The sequence below is a fragment of the Larimichthys crocea genome, unplaced genomic scaffold, assembly GCF_000972845.2.
Source record: "Larimichthys crocea isolate SSNF unplaced genomic scaffold, L_crocea_2.0 scaffold148, whole genome shotgun sequence".
Lineage (NCBI taxonomy): Eukaryota > Metazoa > Chordata > Actinopteri > Sciaenidae > Larimichthys > Larimichthys crocea.
In genome coordinates, this window is record NW_020852030.1 from 1,306,883 (window position 1) to 1,324,359 (window position 17,477).

General features: G+C 47.7%; 1 protein-coding gene across 1 annotated transcript in view; it reads right to left on the bottom strand.

The window, feature by feature from the left end:
* The window catches only part of LOC104939233 (IQ motif and SEC7 domain-containing protein 1), a 135,247-nt gene that overhangs the window by 4,564 nt on the left and 113,206 nt on the right, over positions 1–17,477 (bottom strand). Inside the window, exons 8-14 of the mRNA XM_027275548.1 lie at positions 7,416–8,354; positions 4,429–4,587; positions 4,212–4,334; positions 3,960–4,126; positions 3,633–3,772; positions 3,368–3,493; positions 2,006–2,105 (exon numbers count right to left, since the gene is read on the bottom strand). Of these exons, the coding sequence (XP_027131349.1) occupies positions 2,006–2,105; positions 3,368–3,493; positions 3,633–3,772; positions 3,960–4,126; positions 4,212–4,334; positions 4,429–4,587; positions 7,416–8,354 (1,754 nt within the window). The remainder of the gene's footprint in view (positions 1–2,005; positions 2,106–3,367; positions 3,494–3,632; positions 3,773–3,959; positions 4,127–4,211; positions 4,335–4,428; positions 4,588–7,415; positions 8,355–17,477) is intronic.

A 17,477-nucleotide genomic window follows, 5' to 3' on the forward strand; every position in this document is an offset into this window, starting at 1 on the left:
ACAGACCATGGGAAATCACAGAACTCTACCATGAACATTGTAACATTAGAAGTTGTGCCTTAATAAATATTTGAAATAATATAAACAACAGTACTTTTACTTGTACTTTTACTTTCAGTACTTGAGTAGCAATTTTTTACATACTTCTACTTGCAATACTTAAGTACAATTTTTTTTGAATACTTTAGTACTTTTACTTAAGTATGGTGTTTAAAGAACACTTCAACTTCTACTCAAGTCAGTTTTTTGATATAGCACTTGTACTTCTACTAGGTTTTCAGGCCCAGCGGCTGACCGCTGGGCCTGAAAACCTCCTCTTCTTCTTCTTCTTCTTCTTCTTCTTCTTCTTCAGCGGCTTAAACTGAGAACTTCCATCACTGGAAACATTTTTTCGTGAAAACGTGATGTCGGAGCTGAACTCGTCCTGTTAACAGGTGCTGAGGCAGATTTGAAACGCCACCAACTCCAATCTGCTGCAGGAAACTCAGAGCCAACTCCTCTCTGCTGTAATAGAGGCTTTGGAAACCACAAACACACACACACCCACACGCTTATACACACACACACGACTCTGTATATGATTGTGTTAACATCATTACTGAGAAATGAGTCATGTGTTGAGGAATGCAGCTAAGCAGCCTTGTTTTTAGATCGACAGTCATATATTTAGGAAATCCTGTGATATGCTTCCAGTGTGTTTCTTTGAAACAGCGGAGCACCGACTGCACTCCTGCAAGCCGGCGATGCCTTACACTCGGAGAAGAGGCTGGCAGGCAGAGTGTAATTTCAGTAATTGGAGAGAGGGAAGTAATGTTATGTTTTGCCAAGTGATTATGAACAGATTGTTGAGGACATTTCCAAGTGGGACAGAGTCTCCGGTTTTTGCTGCATTTTTCAAGAGCACAATTTAGCATCAAGCTTTGATGGAACTGGTTTAGATCTCACAGCTCCTGGACTGAACGTTCAGACAACCTTATCACACTTTAACAGTTACCTAGTGTTTCTGTAGCGTTGACAGAACGTTAAAAAAAAACATATCAGTTTGAAGTGAACTAAAGCTCTGTCCCTTTAAGAAGTTATGACCTTAGGAACGATTAATTACGTGTCCGTGAAAACACATCAGGACGTCATATGTCCCGTTAGCTCCCGTTAGCTCCTGTTAGATACCATTAGCTCTGTTAACTAGCATGTGTTAGCTCCTGTTAGATACCATTAGCTCTGTTAACTAGCACGTGTTAGCTCCTGTTAGATACCATTAGCTCTGTTAACTAGCATGTGTTAGCTCCCGTTAGCCTTTAGGCTCGAACACAGGATCTGCTGCTTTTCTTTAAAGTAACGGTTAGTGTTAGCTAACTTATGTTAGCCTCTGTTAGCTTCTGTTAGCTTCTGTTAGCCTTGAGTCCGACTAAACATGTGCTGCTTCTCTTTACTCATAAAACATTAACGTTAGCCGCAGAAACGAGACTCTCTTATTTCACTGGTTCAAACATGACACAAAGCAGCTAACAAGCTAGCGCGCAGGAAGTGTTTATGTGTTGCTTGGCAACAGTGCAGTCCAAAAAAACGAATGAAACATCATCTGTCACTTTTCACTGTTAGATAATACATGGAGCTTGTGGAACTGTTGTATAAAAACAATATCACACCGAGGCCGTGCTGTTATTCTGAATAACAGCACGGCCTCAGTGTGATATGTCTTTAATGACACCTCAACACGTCACATGCAGCATGTAGTCATACGTAAACATGGAGGCCAGTGAAGTACGCTTGTGTTGCATCAATTAAGTCATCAACTGTGTGTGTACATGTACTGTACATGTGTGTGTTTCCAGCCTGCCTGCTGACTGTGGGGGTAAAAATAGAGAGTTGAGCGAGTGCAGAGAAGAAATAGACATATAATGATGGAGAGAGGCTGAGACAGATGGAGGGAGCAGATGGACGAGATGAGATGAAAAGAGAGAACGAAGAGAGACAAACACAAAAAGAGAGAGTACGTGGTACTTACAGGTGTTTTGGAAGGTGTGGACCTGCATGTCCAACAGAGGAAATGATTGTCTGAAATTGTACGTCACTGAGGTCTTCTTCTTCTGGAAGATCTTTGTCACCTGGAGGGGAGAGGAGATGAGGAGGAGACAAAGGAGGAGGTGAAAGCTTTTTAAAATCCTTGTCTGAATCTCTGCTGATTGTTTCCTCTCTTTGTCACACTGTAAATAAATGAAAAATGATTCATTAATAATAAATTAAAGCTGAATCACAGTGAGACTTCACGCGGAGACAACGAGCTTTAAATCCTTTATTTAGACTTTTGTCAGAAGATTCATGAAGACAGTCAGACAGAAACAGCTTCATGTCGTCTGCATATTAACTCTGTGAACGCTCGGCTTTGTTTACACACATTATTATTATTATTATTATTGTGCCTGAAAGCGCACACTGAATGTTATCCACTGCGCTTCTTCAGCTTATTATTCTTCTTAAACAGGTATCAAAACGTGCGGCTCGGCTGGGATCGGTGTGCTATGAGTTTTCTAAGAGTTACGGCAAACGGTTTTGCCAAAAACAACGGCAAAAAAATTAATGTATTGCGAGAATTTTCGAGTGAGTGATGTCATCGCTAGATTGGAGAGGGAGAGGAAAATTCGTCTAAAAATAAATTTGGAAACTGCGACTGTGGCCTCAAATGTCAAGCTACAGAAATCATTTATAGCTAGAAACGTAGGAACATTTGTCGTCTCACTCACTTCAACAGTTACTTTAACAGACTTTGGTTCTTCAGCTTGTCAGGTATCTGTGGATCAATGAGACTTCAACAAATGCCTGCTCTAACCAAAATGGAAGGTGACTGATACTTACATCCTTTTTTTTGTCATTTTATTGAAATGTCTTATTGAACTGAATGTAGAGATAAGGACAGTAATGATGCTGTTACCTTCTCTGTTAATTTAAAAACGAGGGAAGGAAGGAAGGAAGGAAAAAAACGACGAAAGGAAGGAAAAAACTGAGCAGTGTCAGTAATAATGTATGGGCGCGACGGGGCCAGAGTCAGGCACACTCAAAATTTCTTTAGAAATTTTCTAGTTATTATTATTATTATTATTAATATTATTATTAATTAATTGTATTTCACATAATTATCCAGGAAATGCAAATGTATTTATTATTTACAAACTGCAGAAGTTTTAACAGTATACAAAGGTTTTAAATGAATTTATTTCATTAATAAATATTTACATATTTATATGTACAGAGAAGGTTCTGGGTTTGAACCCGCTTGCTGCCTCGGACCTATGTGGAGTTTACACAGGTATGTTTGTCACACACACACACACACACACACACACACACACACACACAGTGTATTGGTTACCATCAGCAGGTCGTTGAACAGGAAGACTTCTCTCTGGTGGACGCCGCTCCTCTGAGCTCTGTTTGGATCAGGAACCTCGAACAGCTGACAGCAACACACCAACCTGCGATGAGGCAGGGACAGCACCTGGCAACACACACACACACATACACACACACACACACACACACACACACATACACACACACACACACACAATTTAAAGTTTAGGAACGGTTGCTGAAGACATTTTAAGATGTTTGTTCAAGACGTTGGAGGTTCCTACGGGCTTCTTGCCGACCACCATCCTCTCCACCGCCTGGACCTGAGACACGTGGTCATCGTTGGTCCTCAGCTCCCATTTCTGGATCCGTCCATAGATGGCCACCAGCAGGTCCCTGGGGATGTCCTGACCGTTATCGACACCTGACGGAGACACAGAAGAACAAACAGAACATGAGCGATACTCCCAGTTCATGTTCCACACAAACATTTGAGGTTAAACTGAGTCAGAACCTGCTGGGTCAGAACACCACAGTGTAGAAACACTGCATTCAAAGCTTTACGTAGAGGAGCTTTCATTCATCGTTAAGTTAATTATCTCCAGACTGACCCCGCAGGTTCTTGATGAAGTCCTCCAGCTTCATCTTCCTCTCGGGCTTCACGTTGGGGCTGTACATGTCCGTGTTGAGGAGGATGATGGCAAAGGCCAGGATGAAGATGGTGTCAGGATTCTGGAACTGCCGGATCAGCACCGGGTTACAAACACAGTACCGCTGACTGGACAGAGAGAGAGAGAGAGAGACGACAGATCAGGTGTCACTGTATCCTCTCTGGGATTCAAACCTGTGATGCACTTCAGTACCTGAAGGCCTCCACCAGTCGCTCCACCCGCTGAGCTTCACCCTGAACTTTAATCTGAGCCTGGAACTTCCTCAGAGCGTCATCGAGATCCATCCCTGAGAAATCCATCTCGTCCAGAACACAGCTGCAGACGGAGCAGGAACGTTTGTCAAAGGTTTCAAACAAACCTCCATCACACGTATGGGGTCACGTGATAGTCTCACGTCATGTGTACTCACTCGAGGACGTCCTTGTTGAACTGCTGCCGGCTGCCCAGGAACTCTCCGATCATCTGCCTGCTCAGTCCTTTCCTCTCCAGGATGAACCTGGCGATGCCGACCGGTGTGTCCGACACGAAGCCCCTCTCGATCAGGTACTGGATCCCTTTCTCCGGCTTCCTGCAGCGAGACGAGGCGTGTTAAAGAAGTGTTTATTGTGTGCGCAGAGCTAGGTGTGTGGTTCCCCGGTTCCCCTTATTTGGGTTTTATTGTGTGAAGCACTTTGTGTTCCATGATTTGTATGAAAAATGCTATACAAATAAAGTTTGACTGATTGATATTGGTCCCAGCTGATGAGGCGGTTTTGGAGACCTGGAGGATCCTTACTGGAGCAGGAGCTGCTCAGATGGTCCAATCAACAGACCCAGTTTGTCAGACCAGCTCTTTGTGTTAGACTCATGAATTAATTGTAAATGTGTTAACTGCTATTCTGTTATTTGTGTTTACTACCTGTGGGTTGGACCAGGTCCCGCTGATTCGCTGCCCTTTGCTTACCTTGTTGTTTTCCTTATAAATAATTCAAATTCATGCCGATAAATAACTTTGTTATATCGATTTTATGTCACTTCCTTTCCTCTACGTGAGCCGGGTCACACAACTGTGACTGATACCAAAAGGATGGACTCACAGGAAGTGGGTTGTGGGTACAAGCCTGCCATTGAATGACTATTTCAGGCGGGACTCTCTTCACTGCACAATGTTCTGCAGAAGCTTTTGTTGCATCTCAGACTGTGCTGTGTTGCAGCGATTGTGTTGCAGTGGTTGTGTTGCAGTGATTGTGTTGCAGTGTTTGTGTTGCAGTGGTTGTGTTGACTGTGCTGTGTTGCAGTGGTTGTGTTGCAGTGATTGTGTTGCAGTGGTTGTTTTGCAGTGGTTGTGTTGACTGTGCTGTGTTGCAGTGGTTGTGTTGCAGTGATCGTGTTGCAGTGGTCGTTTTGCAGTGGCTGTGTTGCAGTGGCTGTGTTGCAGTGATCGTTTTGCAGTGGTCGTGTTGCAGTGGTCGTGTTGCAGTGATCGTGTTGCAGTGGTTGTGTTGCAGTGGTCGTGTTGCAGTGGTTGTGTTGCAGTGGTTGCGTTGCAGTGGTTGTGTTGCAGTGGTTGCGTTGCAGTGGTTGCGCTGCCGTGGTTGCGTTGCAGTGGTTGCGTTGCAGTGATTGTGTTGCAGTGGTTGCGTTGCAGTGGTTGCGTTGCAGTGGTTGTGTTGCAGTGATTGTGCTGCCGTGGTTGCGTTGCAGTGGTTGCGTTGCAGTGGTTGTGTTGCAGTGATTGCGTTGCAGTGGTCGTGTTGCAGTGGTTGTGTTGCAGTTGTTGCGTTGCAGTGGTTCTGTTGCAGTGGTTGTGTTGCAGTTGTTGCGTTGCAGTGGTTGTGTTGCAGTGGTTGTGTTGCAGTGGTTGTGTTGCAGTGGTCGTGTTGCAGTGGTTGCGTTGCAGTGGTCGTGTTGCAGTGGTCGTGTTGACTGTGCAGTGTTGCCGTGGTTGTGTTGCAGTGATCGTGTTGCAGTGGTTGCGTTGACTGTGCAGTGTTGCAGTGGTCGTGTTGCAGTGGTCGTGTTGACTGTGCAGTGTTGCAGTGATTGTGTTGCAGTGATTGTGTTGCCGTGGCTGCGTTGCAGTGGTTGTGTTGCAGCGATTGTGTTGCAGTGATTGCGTTGCAGCGATTGTGTTGCAGTGATTGTGTTGCAGTGATTGTGTTGCAGTGGTTGTGTTGCAGTGACTGTGTTGCAGTGGTTGTGTTGCAGTGGTTGTGTTGCAGTGATTGCGTTGCAGTGGTCGTGTTGCAGTGGTCATGTTGCAGTGGTTGTGTTGCTGTGGTTGTGTTGCTGTGGTTGTGTTGCAGTGGTTGTGTTGCAGTGACTGTGTTGCAGTGATTGTGTTGCAGTGATTGTGTTGCATGTTGCAGTGGTTGTGTTGCAGTGATTGTGTTGCCGTGGCTGCGTTGCAGTGATTGCGTTGCTGTGATCGTGTTGCAGTGGTCGAGTTGCCGTGGTTGTGTTGCAGTGATTGTGTTGCAGTGATCGTGTTGCCGTGGCTGCGTTGCAGTGGTTGCGTTGCCGTGGTTGTGTTGCAGTGATCGTGTTGCAGTGGTTGCGTTGACTGTGCAGTGTTGCAGTGGTTGTGTTGCAGTGGTCGTGTTGCAGTGGTCGTGTTGCAGTGGTTGCGTTGCAGTGGTCGTGTTGCAGTGGTCGTGTTGACTGTGCAGTGTTGCAGTGATTGTGTTGCAGTGGTTGTGTTGCAGTGGTCGTGTTGCAGTGGTCGTGTTGACTGTGCAGTGTTGCAGTGATTGTGTTGCAGTGGTTGTGTTGCAGTGGTTGCATTGACTGTGCAGTGTTGCAGTGGTCGTGTTGCAGTGATCGTGTTGCCGTGATCGTGTTGCAGTGATCGCGTTGCAGTGGTTGTGTTGCAGTGGTTGTGTTGCAGTGGTTGTGTTGCCGTGGCTGTATTGCAGTGGTCGTGTTGCACTGGTTGCGTTGCAGTGGTCGTGTTGCAGTGGTTGTGTTGCAGTGATTGTGTTGCAGTGGTTGTGTTGCAGTGGTTGTGTTGCAGTGGTCGTGTTGCAGTGATCGTGTTGCAGTGGCTGTGTTGCAGTGGTTGCGTTGCAGTGGTTGTGTTGCAGTGGTTGTGTTGCAGTGATCGTGTTGCAGTGGTCGTGTTGCAGTGATTGCGTTGCAGTGGCTGTGTTGCAGTGGTTGTGTTGCATGTTGCAGTGGTTGCGTTGCAGTGGTTGCGTTGCAGTGGTCGTGTTGCAGTGATTGCCTTGCAGTGGTTGTGTTGCATGTTGCAGTGGTTGTGTTGCATGTTGCAGTGATCCTGTTGCAGTGGTTGTGTTGCATGTTGCAGTGGTTGTGTTGCATGTTGCAGTGGTTGTGTTGCAGTGATTGCGTTGCAGTGATTGTGTTGCCGTGGTTGTGCTGTTGCTGACCCTGTTGGTGTGGGTGACACACACATACTTGTTGAACAGGTTGAGTCCGATGCGGTATTGCCGCCGCTGCACCACGTCGTTGTTGAAGGCGGGTGAGTCCCAGCTGTGGCGGCTCTCTCTCTGATAGGTCTGTTTCCCCAGCGTGGCTCCTCCGATTGGCTCCCGCAGGCTGTCTCTTGACGAGGAGCCGGAGCTGCAGTTGTTGACGGTGGTGTCGTCGTTGGAGTTGGTGGTGGTGGAGTTGACGCTCTCGTTGTCTCCGTCTGAGCAGAGCAGGTGGTGGTGGTGCAGATGGGGGTGGTGGGCGTGGTGCTGCTGCGCCTCCATGCTCTGCAGCGCGGACGAGGTGGAGGAGGACAGCGGGGAGGGGGTGAGCGGCGGCGGCAGGGGGGACAGAGGTGTGAGGGGAGGTACGGGGGAGGGCAGCGGGGAGGAGGGGGGCTCTGGGTACGCGTGTGGGAGGTGGTGGTGCTGGTGGTGCAGGTGGTGGTAGTGGTGCTGGGCGAAGTGGTGAGCGTGCTGGATGTACGGGCTGCCGCCGTGCACGTGGTGCATGTGCATGATGTGTGGCTGGCTGTACTGCGGGTGGTGGTGCAGGATGGTGGGTAGGTGCGGGATGGGAGATGGGTGGGGGTGAGGGTGAGGGTGGGGGTGTGAGTGCGGGTGTTGGAGCGGGTGGGGGAGCGGGTGTGGCGGCAGGGTCCGGGCTGAAGGCATCGATAACGGGACGTTGGCGGGGCTGCGAGTCTGTCCCTGCGCCGTGGCCACCGAGCGGCCGTTCGGTTTGTGTTTGATCGTTCCCTGCGGAGAGTCGGCCTCGCTGCTTCCTCCACCTCCTCCACCTCGCTCGTCCTCTCCACTCTCCCCTTCTCCTGCTCCTCCCCTCCTCTCCCTCTCTCCTCCTCCTCGCTCGGCTCCTGACGGCTCCTGCTCGTACACCAGCCGCCCGATGGAGCCTCGCTCCGACCTGAACATGTGAACATGAAGAGCTGTGATGATCTAATCATGAAGCTGCAGGACAAGGAAGCTCTGAAATATCATTTTAATGAAATAAGTTAAGTACGAGATAATATTTGAATATTGTTCTGTTCCACAGTCAGGTCACGTTCCTGCATAAATCCATGATTCATGATAATAACAAAAACACTGAGTGACTCCAAATGAGACAATAAGAAGAGAAGTTCATGTCAATAATAATCTGATAATAAACAGGAATCACACCTACCTGTCAATCAAAGCAACCATGCTGTTTATTATTATTATTATTATTATTATTATTATTATTATTATGTGTGATTTAAGAATTTGTTTTGTTTTTGTATTTTTTTTTTGTTTTTTCACAGTAGTTGCAGGAAACTGCAATTGTATTTCATTCAACTGCTGTTAACTATTAATGTGAATCAAATGCATAAAACAGGTTAAATATGTTTTACAAAATGTTACGTGAAAAGTGATTCTTGTTTTGAGGAATGCAGCTCAAGCAACCTTGTTTGTTAGACTGACAGTCATATAGTTTAGGAAATCCTGTATATGCCTTCCAAGTGTTGTCGTTGAAACCCGGAGGCACAGACGGAACACGCCTGCAAGCCGGCGATGCCTTACACTCGGAAGAAGAAGGCTGGCAGGCAGAGTGTAATTTCAGTAATTGGAGAGAGGGAAAGTAAGGTTAGGGTATTGCCAAGTGTGTATGAACAAATTGTTGAGGACATTTCCAAGTGGGACAGAGTCCCGCCGGTGTTTGCTGAATTTTCACAAGAGCATCAATTTAGCATCAGAGCTTTGATGAACTGGGGTTAGATTCACAGCTCCTGGAGACTAACGTTCAGACAACCTGTATCAACTTAAAACAGTTTACCTAGTGGTGGTTCGTGTAGGGCGTTGACAGAACGTTAAAAAAAACATATCAGTTTGAAGTGAACTCAGCTCCCTCACTTCCCTTTAGAAGTTAGACCTTTAGGAACGTTAATTACGTGTCCGTAAAAAGCCATAAGACGGTCGATGATCCGAGTTAGCTCCTTGGATTAGCTCCTGGTAGCAGCCTGGTAGATTACCATTAGCCTGGTACGAGACACGTTTGAGCTCCTGTTGAGATGCCGTGAGCTCTGTTAACTAGCTCGCTTTAGCTCCTGTTAATCCATTGCTCTGTTGAACGAGCTCCCTGGTTAGAGACATTAGCAGTCTGTAACTAGCATGTGTTAGGCTCTGTGAGCCTTTAGGCTCGACACGGGAGCTCTCTTGGTCTTTAAAGTAACGTTGTGTTAGATAACTTATGTAGACTCTGTTACTTCTGTAGCCTTCTGTTAGCCTTAGTCCGACTACTGGTTCATGCGTCTCTTTACACTACTAAAACATTAACGTTAGCCGGCGGAACGAGGACTCGTTGTATTTCACTGGTTCAACATGACAAAAAGCGCTAAAAGCTAGCGCGCAGGAAAGTGTTTAGTGTGCGGTTGGCAACAGTGCAAGTCCAAAAACACGAATGAACACGTCATCGGTCACTTTCTTACTGTTAGATAATACACTGTGGAACTGTTATAAAAACAATATCATCACCCGAGGACCGGTGCTGTTATTCGAAACAGCACGGCCCTCATTGTGTAATGTTACTTATGACACCTCCAACACGTCACATCACATGTAGATCATGACGTAAACATGAGGCCAGTGAAGTAACGCTTGTAGTAGCATCAAGTTAATCATAACTGTGTGTGTACATTACTGTACATGTGTGTTCCAGCCTGCCTGCCTGACTGTGGGGGTAAGAATAGAGAGTTGACGGTGCAGAGAAAGAAATAGTAGATGTAACGATGGAGAAGGGCTGAGAGACATATGGAGGGATCAGATGGACGATGATTGAGATAGAACAGAGGAGAACGAAGAGACACAGAACACAAAAGAGAGAGTACGTGGAACTTCCGTTGTTTTGAAGGGTTGACCTGCATGTCCAAGAAGGAATATGTGCTGAAATTGTACGAACTAGGAGTGTCTTCTTTCTTCTGGAAGATCTTTGTCACCTGGGAGTAGGAACGCAAAGGAGGGAAAGACAAAGGAGAAGGTGAAAGCTTTTTAACATGCCTATGGTCTGAATCTCTGCCTGATGTTTTCCTCTACTTTTTCACACTTTAAATAAATTAAAAATGATTCGTATTGAATTATATATGAATCCCCTTATCAAGTAACTTCACGAATGTGAGACAAACGCTAGCTTTACTCAAATTTTTAGACTTTTTCATAAGATTCAATGACAGCAATCAACGAGAAAACAGCTTCATGTCGCTACTGCATATTAATCTGTTAACAGCTCCGGCTTTGTTACGAGACAAGTTATTATTAGATATTATTGTTTTGGGCCTAAGCGCACCAGGTAATGTGATCCCCCTCTCTGCAGCTTTCACTTATCTGACTTCTTAACGGTGTCAAACGTGCGGCTGGAACCGGGATCGGTAGTGCTATATTTTCGATTTTTACGAGTTACTGCAAACGGTATTGGCCACAATAAATCGACGCCAAAAGCAAGCACACGTGCACAATTATTTCGGATTTTCGCGAGTGAGTGGTCATCGTCAGCAGGAGATGGTAGATGGAAAATCGTGCTAAAAATAATTGTAACGGCGGACTGTGGGCATCAATGATTCGGCACAGAAATCATTTATAGTCTAGACACTTAGAACATTGATCGTCTTCACTCACTTCAACCGTTACATTTAAACAGAAAACAATTGTTTCACTGTAGGTATCTGTGGATCATGATTTTAAGCAATGCTTTAACCAAAAGGAAGTGACTGTTGCTTACATACACCTTTCTTGGTTAATTTTAATTGAAGACCTTATTGAATGAATGTAGAGATAAGGGACAGAATGAAATGCTTTACCTTTTGTTTATTTAAACACGAGAGGAAAAGGAGGAGAAACGGAAGAAGGTAAGAAAAAAAAGAGGTAAGGATGAAACACAAAGGAAAAACGAAAAGGATGAAGAACACCGGAAAGAATGGAGATAAATGAATAAAATAGGCAGTGGAATGAGGTCGACGTGTGGCAGAGTCGTGCACACTCAAATTTTCTTTAAGACATTTCATAAGTTATGAAATTATTATATAGTTATTATGTATTGGATTGTCACATAATTAAGTCCAGGAATGCAAATGCATATTTATTGTATTTAAGCAACTGCAGAGAGTATTTTAACATATACAAGGTTTTAATTAAATTTATTTCATTTGAATTAATATTTACACATTTAATGTACAGAGAAGGTTGCTGGGTTGTAACCGCTTTGCTGGCCTCGGACTATGTGGGTATTACACAGTGATGTTGTCCACACCACACAACACACACACACCACACACACGACACAGTGTATTGGTTACCATCAGCAGGTCGTTAACAGGAGACTTCTCCTCTGTGGGTTACGGCCGCTCCTGACTAAGGCTCTGTTAAGGATAGAACCTCGAACAGCTGACAGCGAACAAACAACCGGCGATGAAGGCAGGGACAGCACCTGGCAACACACAACACAAAGCAGCGCCACACACACAGGCACACCCACACATACAATTAAAATTTAGAACGGTTGTGAAGACATTCTTAAGTTGTGTTCAAGACGTTGGAGGTCCTACGGGTCTTCTGCCGCACACCTCCTACTCCACCGCCTGTACATGGAGACACGTGGTCCATCGTTGGTCCTCAGCCGCCCATTTCGGGATGCCGTCCATCAGATGGCCAGCCAGACAGGTCCCTGTGGTATTGCCTGACCGTTTTCGAACACCTGACGGAGACACAGAAGAACAAACAACGAACATGACGATACTCCCAGTTCATGTTACACACACAACATTTTAGGTGTTAAAAACCGAGATCATAACCTGCGGTCAGAACACCACAGTGTAGAAAAGCTGCATTGCAAAGCTTACGTATAGGAGCTATCATCATCTTTAAGTTATTAATCCCAGACTGACCCCGAGGGTCGTGTGAAGTCCCTTCACTTCATCTTCCTCTCGGGGCTTTCACATTGGGGCTGTACGATGGTCCCGTGTTGAGGCAGGATGATTGCCAAGGCCAGATGATAGATGGGTGTCCGTAGATTCTGTGAACTTGCGATCAGCAAGCAAGCCCGTGTGTTTCAAACCACAGGTACCCTGACTGGACAGAGAGAGAGATAGAGACGTACAATCAGGTGTCACTGTAGCCTCATCTGGGATTCAAAACCTGTTGATGCACTCAGTACCTGAAGGCCTCACCAGGCCTCCACCAGTCACTGAAGGCGGGTCACCCTGAACTTTATCTGAGCCCGATGTACACGTCCTCGCGAACGCGTCCATCCCTGAAATCCATACCCCTCGCTGTCAGGAATCGGCACGAGATGCCATCCTGGGAAAAAATATCCACACCACAGACGGACAGGCACGCTCAACGGAGCAGGAACGTTGTAAAGGTTTCAACAAACTCCATCACACGTATGGGGTCACGTGATAAGTTCTCACTTCAGTGTACTCACTCGAGGACGTCCTTGTTGAACTGGCTGTGCGGCTGCCCAGGAACTCTCCGTATATCCTGCTCGGTGCTCAGTCCTTTCCTCCCAGAGATGAACCTGGCGATGCCGACCGGTGTGGTCCGAACAACGAACCCCTCTCGATCAGGTACTGGATCCCTTTCCTCCGGCTTTCCTACAGTCGAGACGATGCCGTGTTAAAGAAGTGTTTATTGTGTGACAGAGCTAAGGTTGTGAGGTTCCCCCAACCCGGTGCCCCTTATTTGGGTGTTTAAATTGTGTGAAGAGGCACTTTGTGTTCCATGTTTGTATGAAAAATGCTTACAATAAAGTTGTGACTGATGATATTGGTCCCAGCTGGATGCGGTTCCTTTGGAGACCTGGAGGATCCTTTACTGGAGCAGGAGCGGCTTCAGGTGGTCCAATCAACAGACCCAGTTTGTCAGACCGCTCTGGTTTTGTAGACTCATGAATTAATTGTAAATGTGTTAACTGCTATTCGCTGTTATTTGTGTTTATACCTGTGGACCTTGGACCAGGTCCCGCTGATTCCGCTGCCCTTTGCTTACCTTTTTTGTTTCCCTATAATAATTCAAATTCCATGGCGATAAGTAACTTGTTATACGATTTTTAATTCACTTCCTTTCATCCTCACGTGAGCCGGCACAAAACGTGTAACTGATACCAAAAGGATGGACTCACAGGAAGTGGGTTGTGGGTACAAGCGGCCTTGATGACTATTTAAGGCGGGACTCTCTCTCTCACTGGCACAATGTTCTGCAGAGCTTTTGTTGCCCCAACTGCGTTGCAGCTGTGTGCTATGGTTTGGCAGAGTCGTCCAGTTTGTGTTGTCAGTGGTTGTTGCAGTGATTGTTTCAGTGGTTGTGTTTTTGTGCAGTGGTTTGTGTTTGCGTGTTTGTTTTGGTGTTGTACTTGCATGTTGCAGTGATTGGTGTGCAGTGAGTTGTTTGTAATCAGTGGTGCTATGAGTGTTTGCGTGCCGGGTTGTGTTGGCCGTGTTGTGTTGTCAGTGGTTGTGTGCAGTGATCGTGTTGCGTGCGATTGTTTTGCAGTGATGTGCTGTCGTGTTGCAGTGGTCCGGTGTATGCATGGCGTTTTGGCAGTGGTCCGTGTTGGCAGTGGATTGTGTTGCAGTGAGTCGTTTGCGTGTTTGTGTGGCAGTGTGTGTGTTTGCAGTGGTGGTTGCGGTGCGTTGCAGTGTTTGTGTTGTCAGTGGTTGGTTGCGTGGTTGCCATGCGTGGTTGTGTTCAGTGGTTGGTTGCAGTGATTGTTGTTGGCAGTGGTTGGTTGCAGGTTGGTTGGCAGTGGTTTTGCAGGTGCATTGATTTGAGGGCGTGGCCAGTGGTTGTGTTGCAGTGGTTGTGTTCAGTGTGTTTGATGTGTGCGCGTGTGCGGTTGCAGTGTTGTGTTGCAGTGGTTGTGGTGCAGATGTGTCTGCAGTTTGCAGTGGGTCGTGTTGGCAGTGGTGTGTTGGGCAGTGTTTGGTTGCAGTGTGTTGTGTTGCGCGTGGTTGTGTGTGCAGTGGTTTGTGTTTGCTGTTGTGCAGTGGGTCCGTGTTGCAGGGGTTGTTTTGGCAGTGATCCGTGTTGCAGTGATGTTTGTGGTGTGTGCGTGGTCCGTGTGCAGTGTTTGTGCAGTGGTTTGTGTGCGTGGTGCAGCTGTCGTGTTGCAGGGTGGTGTTGCAGTGGTTTGAGTTGGTCTGTTTGGCGAGTGGTTTGTGTTGCGTGTCGTGTTGCAAGTGGTTGGTTGCAGTGAGTGGTTGTGTTATGGTCTGTTTGCAGTGGTCGTGTGCAGTGTTCGGTTGCAGTGGATCGTGTTGCAGTGGGTTTGTGTCTGTTCAGTGAGCGTGTTGATGTGTTGTGCAGTGGTTGTGTTGCATTGAGTGCTGTGTTGCAGTGGTCCGGTGTTCAGTGTGTGTTTTGCAGTGTTGTTGGTTTGTGCAGTGGTTGTTTGCAGTGGTTGGTTGCAGTGTGTTGCTTGCAGTGGTTGTGTTGCAGTTGCGGATTGTGGTATGTTGCAGTGGTTCGTGTTGCAGTGGCTGTGTTGGCGGTGGTTGTTGCAGTGACGAGTGAGGTTTTTTGACATGTGGTGGTGGTGTGGCAGGTGAGTTTGCAGTGTCGCAGTGGGTTTGTGTTGCAGTGGTCCGTGTGCAAGTGTTGGCGGTTGCAGTGATCGTGTTGCAGTGGTCGTGTGTTTGCAGTTGCAGTTTGTTGTTGTGGCAGTGGTTGTCGTGTTGCAGTGATTCGTTATTGGTTGCATGTTGTGTTTGGCGGGTCTGGTCAGTGGTTTTGCAGGTGTGTGCAGTGATTGTGCTGTGCTGGTGTGCAGTGGTTGCGTTGCAAGTGTTGTGTTGCAGTGGCGATTGTTTGCCGTGGTTGTGTTTCTGTTGTGATGCAGTGGTCGTTTTGCAGTGATTCGTTGTGCAGTGGTTTGTTGGGGGTTGCAGTGGTCTGTGTTGCCGTGGTTTGTGTTGCAGGTGATTGCCGTTGCATGGCGTGTTGAATTGTTGTGTTCATTTGGCAGTGGGTGTGTTTGCAGTGATTGGTTGCATGTTTGCAGTGGTTGTGTTGCAGTGAGCGTGTTGCAGTGGTTGGTGTTGCATGTTGCAGTGGTTGTGTTGTCAGTGATTGCGTTGCAGTGGTCTGTTGGCGTGGTGGTGTTGCAGTGATTTGTTGGCAGTGGTGTGTTGCATGTTGGCAGTGGTTTTTGTTGCAGTGGGTTTGTTGCAGTGGTTGTGTTGCAGTGATCGTGTTGCATGGTTTGTGTTTGCAGTGATTGCGTTGCAGTTGGGGGGGTGGTCTGGTTGCAGTGGGTTGTGTTTGCAGTGGTGTGTTTGCGTGATTGTGTTGCAGTGGTTGTTTGCAGTTGCAGTGGTTGTGTTGCAGTGGTTGTGTTGCAGGGTTGTGTTGCAGTGATTGTGTTTGCAGTGGTGTGTGTTGCAGTGGTTGCGTTGCAAGTGGTTGCGTTGCAGTGGTTGTGTTTGCCAGTGATTGTGTTCAAGGGGTTGTTGCCAAGTGGTTGCGTTGCAGTGGTTTGTGGTGCAGTGGTTGCTTTGCAGTGGTTGCATTGAGTGTTGCCTGCAGTGGTTGTGTTGCAGTGATCGGGTTGCAGTGGTTGCTGCGTGGTTTTGGGGTTCAGTGTTGTTTGCAAGTGGTTGTGTTCAGGGGTGTTGTGTTGAGTGATTGGTTGCAGTGGTTGTGTTGGGCAGGGGTTGTGTTGCATGTTGCAGTGGTTGCGTTGCAGTGGTTGTTTTGCCGTTGTTGCGTTGCCGTGGTATGTGGCCTGTTGCGGACCCTGTTGGTGTGGGTGACACACACATACTTGTTTGAACAGGTGGGAGTCCGAATGCGGTATTGCCGCCGCTGCCCCACGTCGTTGTGAAGGCCGGGTGAGTCCCACTGTGGGCGGCTCTCTCGCTGATAGGTCTGTTTCCCAGCGGGCGTCCTCCGATTGGCTCCCGCAGGCTGTCGCTTGAGAGGAGCCGGAGCTGCAGTTGTTGACGGTGGGTCCGTCCCGTTGGAGGGTGGTTGTGGTGGGAGTTGACGCTCTCGTTGTCTTCCGTCTGAGCAGAGCAGGTGTGTGGGTGTGCAGATGGGGTTGTGGGCGTGGTGCTGCTGCGCCTCCTCCATCTCTGCGCGCGGACGAGGTGAGAGGACAGGCGGGGAGGGGGTGAGCGCGCGGCAGGGGGAACAGAGGTGTGAGGGGAGGTGACGGGGGAGGGAAGCGGGGAGGAGGGGGGGGCTCGGGGTACGCGTGTGGAAGGTGTTGGTGCTGGTGGGGGCAGGTGGGGGTAGTGGTGCTGGGCGAAGTGGTGAGCGTGCGGATGTACGGGCTCGCCGTGCACGTGGGGCATGCATGATGTGTGGGCTGCTGTACTGCGGGTGGGTGGTGCGGATGGTGGGTAGGTGGCGGGGGGCGATGGGTGGGGTGAGGTGAGGGGTGGGGGTGTGAGTGCGGGTGTTGGAGCGGTGGGGAGCGGGTGTGGCGGCAGGTCCGGGCTGAGGCATCGATAACACGGGAACGGTTGCGGGGCGAGCGAGTCTGTCCCTCTGCGCCCGTGGCCACCGACGGCCGTTCGGTGTTGCTTTTGAATCGTTCCCTGCGGAGAGGTACGGCCTCGCTGATATCCTCCACCTCCTCCACCTCGTGTCCTTCCTCACAATCTCCCTTTCCTGCTCCTCCACTCCTCTCCCTCTCCTCCTCCTCTCTCGGCTCCTGACGGCTCTGCTCCGTACACCAGCCGCCCGTGGAGCCTCGCCTCGACCTGACACAGTGAACGAAGAGCGGTGATATCTAATCATGGAGCTGGGCAGGAAAGCGCCTGAAATATCATTTAATGAAATATTAGTACGAGATCTAATATTGTGAATATGTTCCTGTTCCACAGCCAGGGCACGTTCGTGGCTAAATCCATATTCATGATAAATAAAAAAAACTGCTGACAAAGAAGGGACAATAAGAAGAAAAGTTCATGTCAATAATATAATCTATAATAAACAGGATCACACCTACCTGTTCAATCAAACAACCATGCTTGTTTATTATTATATATATATCTTATTATTTATTATTATGTGCGAC